At 33.9% G+C, this 15,493-nt stretch overlaps 1 protein-coding gene across 3 annotated transcripts in view; it reads left to right on the forward strand.

Moving 5' to 3' along the window:
• ROCK1 (Rho associated coiled-coil containing protein kinase 1) overlaps window positions 1-15,493 on the forward strand; it is a 160,915-nt gene that overhangs the window by 73,487 nt on the left and 71,935 nt on the right. For all 3 annotated transcript variants that reach the window (XM_029921780.1, XM_029921781.1, XM_029921782.1), the window contains exons 10-11: window positions 10,052-10,211; window positions 13,702-13,762. In XM_029921780.1, the coding sequence (XP_029777640.1) occupies window positions 10,052-10,211; window positions 13,702-13,762 (221 nt within the window). The remainder of the gene's footprint in view (window positions 1-10,051; window positions 10,212-13,701; window positions 13,763-15,493) is intronic.

Below are 15,493 nucleotides of genomic sequence, written 5' to 3' on the forward strand. Positions count from 1 at the left end.
TTAGTTTTACCACATATGACTTACAATGGCAGTTAATCTACACCATCTCTTCCTTGGTGGTATGGAAGCAGGGTACAAAATAGCTTGAATTTTGGCAGAGTTTCCGTAAGCGTCCTGACCTTATTTACTCTTAATTTAGGGGCACAGAATATTAAGATTGTAAAATTACTTTTCCACTCATTTGAGATAGAAATGACAGGAATGAGATTAAAGATAGAAGAAGAAATAAAAGACCTAAATTACCTATTACAGGTCATACTCCTAGCACATGATAGTGTCAGGATTGAAATCTGACTCCAAAGCCTTAGATCTTCTAGAATACCATGTGCCATTTAATGATTCCATTATTATACAGTATTATACAAAATAGAAGTATAGGGAATTAACATTCTTGGCAGTTAAATTTTGAGAAAAAAATATAACATTTATTAGATATGACAATACATTATTAATAGTACTATGCTAAATATAATAACATGGTATTTGCAAAATGTTTTGCCATTCATGAACTCATTTGAGATAAGATACTGCCATTACCTAATCCACCTACTGATAGTTGGAAAAGATACATAACATGGGTAACTGTCAATGTGGTAAGTTTTCCAGTTAGTTAAAACCAAACAAAATTCATTGTCTGTAAGCACATAGTCCAGGTTCTATATGCTATTCCAGGCTCTGTGGATTAATTAAGTCTAGTGTCTTCTCTTTTAGAGTTGTGCATTCTCATGGGAGAGATTATCAGTGTAGGCTTCATAAAGAAATCTAGGGCCTACCAAGTTTCAGGGTCTTAGGAGTTTTAGATTTCTCAGTATTATATTGGGTTCCTGTTTTAAAAACATAAACTTTAAGAAAAATTACCTTTTTATTATAGTGTATATAACGTGAAATTTACCCATTTAACTATTTAAAAAATGTTTATTTTGAGAGAGAATGAGTACACACGCACATGCACTAACTGGGGCAGGGCAGAGGGAGAGGGAGAGAGAGAATCCTAAGCAGGCTCCATGCTCACTCAGCTCAGAGCCTGACACAGAGCTTCATCTCACAACTATGAGATCATAACCTGAGCTGAAATCAAGAATTGGATGCTTAACTGAGTCTCCCAGACACCCCCCATTTTAACATTTAAAAAAGTTTTTTTTAATGTTTGTTTATATTTGAGAGAGAAAGACAGAGAGACAGAGTGCAAGTAGGAGAGGGGCCGAGAGAGAGGAGACACAGAATCTGAAGCAGGCTCCAGGCCCTGAGCTGTCAGCACAAAACCTGACATGGGGCTCGAACTCACAAGCTGTGAGATCATGACCTGAGCCGAAGTCTGATGCTTAACCAACTGGGCCACCCAGGCACCCCATCATTTTTAACTGTACAGAGCTCAGTTGTATTTAGCACCTTCACATTGTTGTACAAACACCTCCAGAACTTCTCATCATTGCAAACTAAATTTCTTTACACATTTTTAAAAATATAGTTTATTGTCAAATTTCTTTACACATTAAACAATAACTCTCCATTCTCCTTTACTCCCAGCCCCCAGTAGCCAGTATTCTACTTTCTGTCTCTATGAATTTGACTGTTCTGGATACTTCACTTAAGTGGAATCATACAATATCTTTTTGAGATTGGCTTATTTCTTAGTTGTCTTCACAGTTCATGCATGTTGGAGAATGTATGAGAATTTTGTTCCATTTTAAGGCTGAATAATATTTCATTGTATGTATATATACCACATTAAAAATAGCTATTCACATATTGGTAAACACTTGGAATGCTTTACCTTTCACTGGTGTACAAATATATGTTGGAGTCATTGCTTTCCATTCTTTTGAGTTAATTTTTTTATATGGTGTAAGGTAGGGTCTATCTTCATTCTTTTGCATGTGGATGTCCAGTGTTCCTAGCACCATTTGTTGATAAAAGTGTCCTTTTTCATTAAGTGATCTTGCACTTGTGTCAGATTGTTTGACCATATATGTGAGTCTTTATTTCTGGGCTCTCTATTATATATCATTGAGCTATCTGTTTTTATGCCAGTACCACACTGGTTAGATTGCAGTAGATTTGTAGTATAGCCTTTGAAATCAGAAAGTGTGAAATCTTTTAACTTTGTGCTTTTCCAGGATTGTTTTGGCTATTTGGGATCACTTGAGATTTCCATATGAATTTTAAAATGGGTTTTTCCATATGTGCAAAAAAAGACATTGGGACCTTGATAATGATTGCATTGAGTATGTTTCCAATACAGATACCTTTTGTTGTATTTTCTTGCCCAATGTTCATACTGGTGTTGAATAGTAGTTTTGAGACTGAGAATCTTGATGATAGCAGGAAAGCTTTCAGTCTTTCACCATTGAGAATGATATTGGCTGTGGGTTTTTTATGTATGCCTCTTATGATGTTGAGGAAGTTCTTTGTTCCTTATTGACTATTTTTTATCATGAAAGGGTATTAGATTTTGTGAAATACTTTTCAGTGTTAATTGAAATGATCACATGGGTTTTCCTCTTAATTCTGTTAATATGATGAATTCTACTAGTTGACTTTTGTATGGTGAACCACAGTGGACAAATCCCACTTGATCATAGCGTATAGTCTTTTTTATAGGGTGCTACATTCAATTTGCTAATATCTTCTTAAAGATTTTTGCATTGGTGTGTGTGTATGTGTGTGTTGATATGGTTTTGATGTCAGAGTAATTCTGGCCTCATGGAATGAATTCGTGTTCCTTCTGTGTTTTGGAAGAGTTTGAGAAGGATTTCTTGGGCTTTTTTGTTGGGATATTTTTTGATTATTGATGAATTCTCTTGTAGGTCTGTTCAGATTTTCTGTTTGAAGTAAATTTTGCTGGTTTGTGTTTTTCTAGGAATTTTTCATTTCATCTAGGATATCTAATATGTTGGTGTAAAATTGTTTGTAGTTTTTTCTTTTAGTGTTTTTATTTGTAGAAGGTTGTTAATTATATCCCTACTTTCATTTCTAATTTGTGCCTTCTGTTTTTTTTCCCCTTAGTCTACTAAAAGATATGTTGTCAATTTTGTTGATATTTCTAAAGAACTAATTATTGGTTTTGTTAATTTCACTATTTTCTATTCTTTATTTTGTTTATCTGCTACTCTAGTAAGCTCTGGTCTTAGTTTACTCTTTTTTTCTAGTTCCTTAGAGTGTCAGCTGGGCTATTGATTTGAGAGATCTCTCTCTCTCTCTCTCTCTCTCTCTCTCTCTCTCTAAGTTTATTTATTTATTTTGAAAGAGTGAGCACAAGTGGGGAAGGGACAGAGAGAAGGAGAGACAGAATCCCAAGTAGGCTCTGCACCATTAGTATAGAGCCTGATGCAAGACTTGAACTCAAACCATAAGATCATGACCTAAGCCAAGATCAAGAGTCAGACACTTAAGAGATAGGTGCCTGGGTGGTTCAGTTGGTTAAGCATCAGACTTCGTCTCAGGTTATGATCTCGTGGTTCACGAGCTAGAGCCTGCTTCTAATTTTGTGTCTTCCTCTTTCGCTTTCTCTCTCTCTGTCTCTCTCTCTCTCTCTAAAATAAATAAAACATTAAAAAAAAAATGCTTAACTATGTCACCCAGGTGCCCCCATGAGATCTTTCTCTTTTTTTATGCAGGCATTTATAACTAAAATTTTTCTGAGTGCTGCTTTTGCTAAATCCTGTAAGTTTTGGTTGTTTTTATTTTTATTCATCTCAGAGCATTTTCTCTAATTTCCTTTGTGATCTGTTCTATGACTCATTATTTTTTTTAAAGAGTATGCTATTTTAACCTCTTCAACATCAGCTGTAGCAGCTTCTTACTAGATATATCTCTGGAGGCAAGGGAAACAAAAGCAAAAATAAACTATTGAGACTTCATCAAGATAAAAAGCTTCTGCACAGGGAATGAAACAATCAACAAAACTAAAAGACAACCTTCAGAATTGGAGAAGATATTTACAATTGCATATCCAACGAAGGATAGTATCCAAAATCTATAATGAACTTATCAAGCTCAATACCCAAAACGCAAATAATCCAGTTAAGAAATGGGCAGAAGATATGAATAGACATTTTTCCAAAGAAGACATCCAGATGGCTAGCAGACACATGAAAAGATACTCAACATCGCTCATCATCAAGGAATTACAAATCAAAACTATAGTGAGATACCACCTCACACCTGTCAGAATGGCTCAAACTAACAATACAGGAAACAAAAGATTTTGGCAAGGATGTGGAGAAAGGGGAACCCTCTTACACTGTTCATAGGAATGCACACTGGTGTGATCACTCTGGAAAACAGTATGAAGGTTGCAGAGAAAGTTAAAAATACAACTATCCTATGACCCAGCCCTTACACTACTAGGTATTTATTCAAAGGATACAAAAATACTGATTCAGAGGAATATATGCAGCCTAACGTTTATAGCAACCTTATCATCAGTAGCCAAATTGTGGGAAGAACCCATATGTCTATCAACTGATAAATGGATAAAGAAGATATCACACACACAGTGGAACATTATTCAGCCGCCAAAATGAGTGAAATCTTGGGGTGTCTGGCTGGCTCAGTCAGAAGAGTATGTGACCCTTGATCTCAGGGTCATAAGTTCAAGCCACAGTTGGGGTATAGAGATTATTTAAATAAATGTTTTCTAAAATGAAATCTGCCATTTGCATGATGTGGATGGAGTTAGAATGTATTATAATAAGTGGAATAAGTCAGAGAAAGACACATGCCATATGTTTTCACTCATATGTGGAATTTAAGAAATAAAACAATGAAAAGAAGAAAAAAGAAACAGACCAAGAAACAGACGCTTAAGTATAGAGAATGTACTGAGGGTTGTCGGAGGGGAGGTGGATGAGGTGATGGGTATTAAAGAGGGCACTTGTGATGAACACTGGGTGTTATATGTAAATAATGAATCACTAAATTCTTCTCCTGAAACTAATATTACACTATATGTTAACTAACTAGAATTTATGTAAACATTTTTTAAAAAGTATATTATTTTCAACATACTTGTGGAACTTCCAGTGTTTCTTCTATTATTGATCTTGTTTATTAAGTTGTTTTTTAGCCTAACATATAGTTTGTTCTGGAGAATGTGTCATGTACTATGTATATTCTGCTCTTGGTGGTAGAGTGAGCTTTGTACATCTGTTACATCTAATTCATTTATAGTGTTGCTTGTGTCTTGCATTTTCTTATTCAGATGTTTTGTATTTAGATGTTTTGTTCATTTATTGAAAGTGGGTTATTGAAGATTCTAACCATTATTTAGAACTGTCTGTTCTCCATTTATTTCATTTTTTACTACATATATTTTGAAGCTGTGTTGTTAATGTATTGTTTATAATTGTTTCATCTTCTTGATTAGTTGGCCGTTCTATCAGTATCATCAACATGTTCTGTTTTTCTCTGTCTCTTCTAACCATTTTACTTATAGTCTGTTTGTCTGATATTAGTATAGCCACTCCAGCTCTTTTTTTCCATGGAATATCTTTCATTCCTTTAATCTGTTAATATCTGTGGATCTAAAGAGAGTGTATACTGCATATAATTGGATCAGTTTTATTATTTTATTAATCCATTCTTCAGATCTCTACCTTTTAATTAGTGACTGATTAATTTACATTCAGTGAATACTGTGTGTAAAGACATATGCCATTGTTCTATTTTCTATATGTCTATATTTCTTTCTGTTCCTCATCTCCTGCATTATGGCCCTCTTTTGTGTTTAATGGATTGTTTTATAGTGTACTGTTTTGATTCCATCTTTAATTCCTTTCCTATATATTGTTATTTTCTTATTGTGATTATCCTGGATTTAACATCCTAAACTGATAACAATCTAGGTTGAATTGATACAGTTTACTGTCAGAAGCATACAAAAATTGCTCCTATACAGACCCATTTTCTTCTTTGTTGTCACAGATTACATCTTTATAAATTCTGTGCTCATTAACATAAATTTATAATTATTTTATGCATTTTATTTTAAGTAATATAGGGTAAAATGGGTTTATAAAACAAAAAATATAATGCTGGCTCTTAACATTTATCTGTGTTGTAACTTTAATTTCTTTATTTCTTCATAAAGCTTTGAGTTAGTGTCCAGTATCCTTTCATTTTAACCTTAAAACTCTAACTTAAATTTCTTGTCAGACAGGTTTACTAGCAACAAACTCTCCTCTTTCTTTTATCTGGAGGATCTCTTAATTTCTCCTGCATTTTTGAAGATAATTTTGCTGGATATAGAATTCTTGTTTGACTGTTACTTTAAGAACTTTAAGTATGTCATTCTAGTGCCTTCTCACCTTCAGAGTTTCTGCTTAGAAATAGGCTCTTGATCTTATTGAGGATTCCTGGTATATGATAAGTCACTTTTGTATTACTTTCAAGATTCTTTGTTTATTTTAAGTTTATTATAACATGGCATGGTGTGGCTCTGAATTTTTCTTACTTGGAGTTCATTGAGCTTCTTGAATGTATAGATTCATATGTTTCATCAGTTGGTTAGTTTGGAGCCATTATTTCTTTAAATATTCTTTCTGCCCCTTTTTTCTACTTCCCTGGGACTTTCCTAATGTTTGTGTTGGTATGGTTTATGGTGTCCCAGAAGTTCAGTTTTTCCTTCTGTTTTCTCTCTTTTACTTTACCTGATAATTTCAGTGGTCCTATCTTTAAGTTCACGGGTCCCTCTGCCTACTCAAATCTGCTCTTGAATCCTGGTGCATTTTTAGTTTTAGTTGTTGTACTTTTCAGTGCCAGAATTTCTATTTGGTTCCTTCTGTTTCCTTTTTGATATGTTCTGCTTGTTAAGATATCATATCATGTCTTTGTTTCCTTTAGTTCTTTGTCCATGGTTTTCTTGAGTTCTTTGAGCTCATTTAAGGTAATTTATGTAAAGTCTTTGTTTAATAAATCTAATATCTGGGTTTCTTCAGGGATTTTTTTTCTGTCATTTTCTTTATTCTCTGTAAATAGGCCATACTTTTTCTATTTCTTTATGTGCTTTGTAATTTAGAAAAACTGGGCATAATAAATATTACATTGTTATAACTCTGGAAATCAGATATGACCCCCTCCAAGTGTGCTATTATTATGTGTTATGAGCTTCAGTCATCCATTTGTTTCATGACTTTTCCAGACTACTTTTATGAAGTCTGTATTCCTTGTCATGTGTGATTGCTGAAGTCCCTTTTCCATTATTATCTCATTGGTCAGCCTGTTATAGTTCCTGGAATGCCAACATTTACTAGTCTTCACTAAACATTCCCTTGCTTTTCTTATGTAAGTTTTTCTTATCTAAAACTTAGATAAATCTGTTTTTTCTTAGATTTCAGAGTTAAGAAAAAGTTGCTTCTGATAGGTTTTGCCTGCATAATGGTTATTTCAGTGGAAAGGTAGCTTCTTATAGTTCTTTACTCTGCCATATTTTTATGACATGAACTGGATTCTTTTTTATGGAACATGATTCCTATATTCCCAGTTATTTATTGAAAGGTAAATTTTTACAGATAGACTAATGTATGTATCAATGGTAATTCTATAAAGCTATCTTTATACTTACTCTTATTTATTAGTTCTGATGTGATTGGCCTAAATGTTTTACTTTAAAAGTAGAAGAAATAGTACTTTTTTAATTTTCCCAAGATTCCCCCTACTTGTACCTCAAAATTTAAACAAAATTTGTCTCATTTTAAAACTATTCTGAGGGGCGCCTGTGTGGTTCAGTTGGGTAAGCGTCCGGCTTTGGCTCAGGTCATGATCTCACGGTTTGTGGGTTCTAGCCCCGCGTCAGGCTCTGTGCTGACAGCTGGCTCAGAGCCTGGAGCCTGCTTCGGATTCTGTATCTCCCTCTTTCTCTGACCCTCCCCTGCTCACGCTGTCTCTGTCTCTGTCTCTGTCTCTCAAAAATAAATAAAACATTTAAAAAAATAAAAAATAAATAAAACTTCTGAAATAGCTGTTATCTATATATACTTATTTATTTATTAATGTTTGTTTATTTTGAGAGAGAGCATACATGATCAGGGGACAGGGGCAGAGCAGGCAAGAGAGAGATTAAGCAGGTTCCACACTCAGTGCAGAGCCCAGCAACGGACACGATCTCATGACTGTGAGATATGACTTGAGCCAAAATTAAGAATCAGGCACTTAACTGAGTCACCCAGGCTCCCCTAGTGTGTTATCTATAAAGACTAGATCCATCTGAAACAGCAAAAAACAATTCACCAAACATGCTCTGCTTTCTTTTAAAATCATTCTTATATGATAATTTTCAAGTAGGGTTTTTTAGCACTAGACCAGATAAGCCTTTCTGTGTGGAGGTTGTCCTGAACTTTCTTGGATGTTTGGCAGTTCCCTGGTCTCTACCCACCAGATGCCAATAGCATACCTCCCCCAGATATAACAGCCAAAAATGTACTCAGTCATTGCCAAATATCCCCCAGAAGGATAAAATTGTTTTAAAATGGAGAACCACTGTTTTAAAGTAAAATTTATGCCAAGACCATAATTGGCTTACATACTTTACAAGGAGAGACACCGCCCCCCCCCCCCCAGACCTCATTTTACAAATTAGGTGGTTAGTGGTATTAGGAAGCTAGAATTGTCTAGTCAGGACTATAGTTCTCCTGGTCATTAAGAAAAGACAATGGTGGAAAAGGTCTTTTCTCATTCATTGTTAGTTAGTTTATAGATTCTTTGGGTTAAATATGTTTCACTCCCAGATTCATCAGATATTTCACTGCATCTGCAGTGCACAACAATAGTTATTTCTTGTCTAGAATACCCAGATGATTCAATAGAAAAATTATTCCTTTATATAAAAGAATAAGATGAAACCAGGTCAGTTATTTTTTGTTGCTCATCTCCATTTTTTTCAAAAAGCCTGAGATGGTTGTATATAAAATAATTATTCAATATTTTGTTGATATTTGCAATGTCTTATTAATACTACTGTATCTTTAAACTAAAAAGTATTTTCTCTAACATGTATTTTTAGGTATATTCTCTGTAGCCTATTCAAATTCCTAAATAAAATATTAGTAGTATTAGTTTCATATGTTATTTTCTCCTGTATTATAAAGATTTAAGCCTTGCCATATGTACTTGTTAAGTATATATGAGGGACCTGGGTGGCTGTGTTGTTTGAGCGTCTGATTCTTGGTTTCAGTTCAGGTCATGATCTCACAGATCCTGGGTTTGAGCCCCATGTCAGGCCCTGTGCTGCTGGTACAGAGCCTGCTTAGGATTCTCTCTCTCTGCCTTGCCTTCCACTTGCATATGCATGCAATCTCTCTTTCTCAAAATAAATAAACTTTAAATAAAAGTTACAAGTCTTGCCCTCTATCAGATTTATAACTCTTGAAGATTCTGTGTCCATGTGTTATATCTCTACCCTCTTTTCCTAATAGCCATTTCACGAATACCTCACTGAGTTATCACTTAACGACTTGATTCAGGGAAAGTAGCTAGTCTGAAAGTAAAATTCAAAATACATTGCTCCTTGTGACTTAGTCTTACACAGATACTGAGTTGGGGAGGGGAGGATACTAACCATCTAAATTCGAGATGAATAAATATATTTCAGTACCAAATTGTTATATCCAGGACTACTAAGATGTAGGTAACCTTGATTTCTAGTTTGTTACAGAGCAGATTAACAAAATACTTTATTTGAAATCAATCAGTTTTGAGGACAATTTATTATGCTGTGATTTCTGAAAAGTCTTTTCTCTAATCCGGACTGCCTTTGCATATTTTATATTATGGTATATTCTAAAACAAACCTTCATTCTTGTAATATTCAAATTAAACTTGAAGTATAGATGATAATTGTATGAGATAATTTTGTTTCATAGAATTGTAATGATCAATATCAGTTGATTAATAATCCTAATAAAATTGATTGAAATAGGATTCAACCCATTTGGAATTTGTGGTTTGCAACTTATTTGTATGTAAGAAACTTAGTAGTTGGTATGGAATCTCTGCTTCACTTTATTTTTACATTAAATTTGAAGTGAACTACTAAATTTGTTTCCATTTTTAGCTGTAGCGCCAGTTGTACCTGATTTAAGTAGTGACATCGATACAAGTAATTTTGATGACTTGGAAGAAGATAAAGGAGATGAAGAAACATTCCCTATACCTAAAGCTTTTGTTGGCAATCAGTTACCTTTTGTAGGATTTACATATTATAGCAATCGTAGGTAAGTATGTTAAACATTGATTTTTAGGAGTAAGTACTAATTTTGTTTCTTAGAGATATCTAAAAATCACTTTAAGAACATTTAATGGTATATGAAGAGATATCTCAATAATGACATTTTTCAGTGATGCATATTTTTAGTGTTCCATATTTCATTTCCTTTAGACTCATCCATAATCAAGATATTGTGTTTCAGAAATTGTTTACTGAGTGATGCACTATATATGTTAAAGTTACAGCAGTTAATAAGTTAAAATATACTGATATTGTAGTTAATCTTATTATCCAAAGAATTCTGGTTATATAATACATTTTGGAAGAACATGTAGTTTTCCAGCATTATTATCACTATATTGATGTTACAAAGGCCTGTAAGTTTTAGTAATTCAAAAATTAATTGATCCTTCCCCAAAAAACACTAAATGAGTTCACCATGTCTCACAACATTTAAACCTTGTGACTTTGGGCAAATAAATTTAACCTTTTATGCCTCCATTTTCTCAAAAATAGGGATGATGATGATGATGATGATATTTGTCTTATAGGATTATTTTAAGGGTTCATTATATCAATGCAGTATAACAGAACAATGCTTTGTGTGGAGTAAGCACTCAGTTAATGTTAGCTCTTATTAGTATAAACTAATGTTAGCTTTAGTCTTCAGGTAGATTTGAGGTACACATTAAACATTTAACATAATTTCTGTATGTTGAACATTCATTCAGTCATTCAAACAAACATGTTTGCCAACTTATTTTGGCAGGTAGGGAGACAAAGATGAATAAGCACACAGGAAGAAAGATGATATAATTGATACCATTTCTTAAGATTGCTTATACACTAGTGTGGAAATGGATATATTTTCAAGTGAAACATTTTGTCACTTTAGTCAAAAGTTTTTCATAAGACCCTAGTCAGGTCAAATTTAGAAAACAAGAAGGCAATTTAGTCCTGCCTTATGAAATTTCTCTAGTAATCCATCTGTAAGACAATACTGAATACTTTCTGTTGCATCACCAATCAGGCAGGTAGTACTTGACTATGACTCTTAGAAAAGTCCACTATTTTAAGCCTTTTCCCAAAATATTCATGAATATGATATTGTAGCTATTTTATATTGAAATACACAGAGTAGTTTCAAAGTAGTATTTGCTGAAGAATTCTTTTTTCATTCTTTCTGTCTCTCTGTCTTTTCGTATTTTTATCAGTTATTCTCTGGCTTGGTTTCTGAAATAGTTGAAATGTTGATATAAACAACCCCCAATGTTTTGGGATTTTATGTACTTATATCAGTTAATCATTTTTTAGGTTTAGCGATACAAAAGTAATCTTGAATTAAATAAACATTATACATACTATTTGTAGTACATTGTCACATACTTGATTATGTTTCTGGTTTTTCCTGGCATCCATATGTTGCATATTCCAAACTAATTTCTGAGTTTCTCAAAAGTAGAAATTGTACTCTCTTCTTCAGTATCACCACCTTATTGAATAATACAGTGTTCTTTAGTAATTGTTTATAACATAGTCAAAGGTATGGTTGATCTTAAAGAATCAGAAAAATATTTATTAGCCTTAGTATAATATGTAAGTATAGTTTTGAGTTACTGGCATGAAATAGAAAACTTCTGGGCACCTGGGTGGCTCAGTCGGATAAGTGTCCAGCTTCGACTCAGATCATGATCTCACAGTTCATGGGTTCCAGCCCTGCATCAGACTCTGTGCTGACAGCTCAGAGCCTGGAGCCTGCTTCAGATTCTTTGTCTCCCTCTTTCTCTGCCCCTCCCCTGCTCACGCTGTCTCTCTCTGTCTCTCAAAAATAAATTAAAAAACATTAAAAAAAAAAAAGAAAGAAAAGAAAACTTCTGAAATTCTTACTACTGAAATCCAAACACCCTTTTAGTTACCAAGAGTAGAGATCTTTATTGCCGAAATACAGCTAAATGAAGAATGATTTTTAGTAGTCCAAAGGTTAAACTTGTGGCTACATTTGTAATAATCTAAAACCTCTCATAAAGAGCTACTTAAATGACCAGATTCTATATGAAAGCAACAATATAATACATAAAAGAACCTGGGGGGGAGGAAAAGAAGAATGAATGAATACGTACAATCGGTGTCCTTAATTTCCAGTGTTGCATTTTGAGAAACTTAGATTATTAATATTGCAGAGGCTAAATACTAACTTCAATTTATATACCATATTAAAATTTAGAAGATATTTTAGGAAATATCTTCTACCTAATTCAGATTCCACTGGCATTGCTGTATGCTTTTATTTGCGTCACATAATGTGGAATATCACACTGAATTTCTGAGACACTCAGTAGTTAATGGAATGAACTACATCTAGAATTTGTCATTTGTTATATGGACCCTTTTCTCTACAAACCTGATACCTAGTGCCTAAAAACTCTTGATTATTTAATTCTATAGTTGATCTGAATAATTTTTCAAGGAAAACATAAAAAGTGACATTTTTCTGGGGGTTTTTAGAGCACTGTTAAAGGAACTTTACTTCTGTTTTTTACCACTAGTGAATATGTAGTGCATTATCGATTGCCCTAAAACAGCTATGAAGTATATGGTAACTCTTTGATATCTTTTTGAGAGTGTTCTACTGATTAACCAAGGTGGTGACTATAGTGGTGGTAGTGGTAGAAGTATTAACAGAGGTAATTGTAGCAAGGTGGTAGAAGTATTAATAGAGGAAGTAGCAGAAGCAGTAGCAGAGGCAGCAGTAGTACCTTACCTTTATATACCATTTGAGAGCTTAGAAGATCTTTTTTATATGATCTATTTAGATGCATTTAATAATCTCATAAGATATCTAAAGACTTCTAAAGATCACTACTGTTTTATATGTAATCTAACTTTATAGTGAATTTAAAGAACCCTGCAAGCCTTGGAGTCTCAAAAGACTAACAAGACATCACCAGAACTTAGGTTATGTTATTTTAACTACTTAACCAAAAACACTTTTTGCTCAGAAAAGCAATATCATTCTTGATTAAAAAATAATTTGGGGCAGAGAGAAAAGTTGTGTACATGTCTGTGGAAGTCAACAATTCCTTATTCCTAATCCCTAATGCAAAAAGCCCTAAAAACTGAAAATACTTCAGTGATTTGTTTGGTGGCAAAAGCTGCCATAGCCTACTCTCATGGCCAGAAACCTAATCTGAACTAAATTGAGACTACTTATAGTTTTTATTTATCCTACTTGGTATGAATACTAATATGTTTTGCCGCAGGGATAGTAAGTTCTAATTACAGAGTGCTGCTCCTGACCTAACTGGGTGTTTTATTTAATGAATGTATCACTTTTTTACTATTTTGTACTTAAATAAAGAATTATGAACTTGGGCTCCATTTTTCGATAGCAGAGCAAGCACAATACTGAACCAAAAAATCGGTATGTGGTATGTATTACTGGTTATTAAATATTGAAGATTTGGGTTTTTTAGTTCTAAAAACTCTTTTTCTCTCAGATACTTATCCTCAGCAAACCCTAATGATAACCGAAGTAGCCCCAATGTGGATAAAAGCTTGGTAGGTATTTTTTCTTATTTTTTAAAAAGTTATTTTATGGAAAGTATATTTTGTGTGCATGATATTAAGTAAATATGTCTTGCTTTTGATTGTGTAGTTAGTGAACTTAAATTTTGATAGCATTTTTTTTTACCTACTGTCTCCTTCCAACTTTATTTCTTGCCTGCATATCAAATAGGATATTTCATGTGGAGATAACTAGTAAACAATAAATTGCTATACAGATTGTCAGTGGTAGTCTTTCTCATTTTTGGGATTAGGAATATATGGTAAATCAACGTATTAGAAAGGGTGTGGACAGGAAAACAGGTAACATAGACAAAAGACTTAACTAAAGAGAATGTTGTGTGTGTGATGAAATATACATAACAAAGTTTACCATTTTAGCCATTTTTTAAGTGTATAGTTCAGTGGCAACAGGAGCGTCTGGGTGTCTCAGTCGGATAAGCATTTGACTTAGTTCAAATCACGTTCTTAAAGTTCATGGGTTCAAGGCCCGTGTCAGGGTTTGTGCTGATAGCTCAGAGCTTGGAGCCTGCTTTAGATTCTGTGTCTCCCTCTCTCTCTCTGCTCCTCCCCCACTTGTGCTCTGTCTCGCTCAAAAATAAATTTAAAAATGTTTTAAAAAATCACCTTCACATTGTTTTCTAACTACCATCATGTGTCTCTAGAACTTTTCTTCATCGCAGAATAAAACTTTGTGCACATTAAACTCATTATTCCACCACGCCCAGCCCTGAGTAATCACTATGCTACTTTCTCTGTCTCTATGTTTGACTATTCTAGATACCTCATGTAAGTGGAATCATACAATATTTGACTTTTTGTGATTGGCTCATTTCACCTAGCCGTGGTTTTTCCATGTGGTAAAACGTATCAGAATTTGATTCCTTTTTAAGGTTGGATATATTGTATTCTGTGTATATACCACATTTTGTTAATTAAAAGAGTTTAGTGAAAGGACTATTTACAGTGCCATAAGCAGGGTCAAGAGGAGCAATAAATAAAGGGCGCAAAAATACTCATTGATGAACAATGAGTGGGAAACTGTTGTCCCTAGTTTGAAAGGGCAAGAGAGACAAGTATTGTTACCATCTTTCAGAAAGGCCTAGCATCATCAAAGAGGAACATAGGATATAGAACACTGCCAGCACCACAGTAAGGCAATAAAAAGGCAGGGAGAATGAATACTTTCATTATCCCACTTTCTGATTTCCTACTGGTGTCTCCCATATATTAAAATGAACCCTGAAGTCACAGGGCAGTAAACCCAGGTAATGTAGTCTATAGATTTCAAGCCAAAGAAGGGCAGAGGATGGATTTCATGGCTAGAGAAGAGAGAGAGTAAATGGGAGACTAACCAGTATACTCAGCATCATCTAATTTTTCCACTGAAAATTACTGTTATAAATAATTATTAGAGACAGGAGTCCTTTGTGTTGTCCATATAGCTCATGTTCATGAGACAAGGCTAAAAAATCTTATATTTGAGAAGGTCCTTTAGAGTTGACCAGGTCTTTTCTTAAAAATACTAAAAACAATTGGGGCACCTCAGTTAGTAGAGCATGAGACCCTGGATCTCAGGGTCTTGAGTTCAAGCCCCCTATTGGGCATAAAGCTTACTGAAAAATATGTATCAGAAATAATTATTTGGCCATCCTTGGAGCATTCTTTGAACTCTATTGTGGCCTACATATTATTAACTGAGGAAGGTAGTATAAGTAGCAATCA

The sequence above is a fragment of the Suricata suricatta genome, chromosome 14, assembly GCF_006229205.1.
Source record: "Suricata suricatta isolate VVHF042 chromosome 14, meerkat_22Aug2017_6uvM2_HiC, whole genome shotgun sequence".
NCBI classification, from domain to species: Eukaryota; Metazoa; Chordata; class Mammalia; order Carnivora; family Herpestidae; genus Suricata; species Suricata suricatta.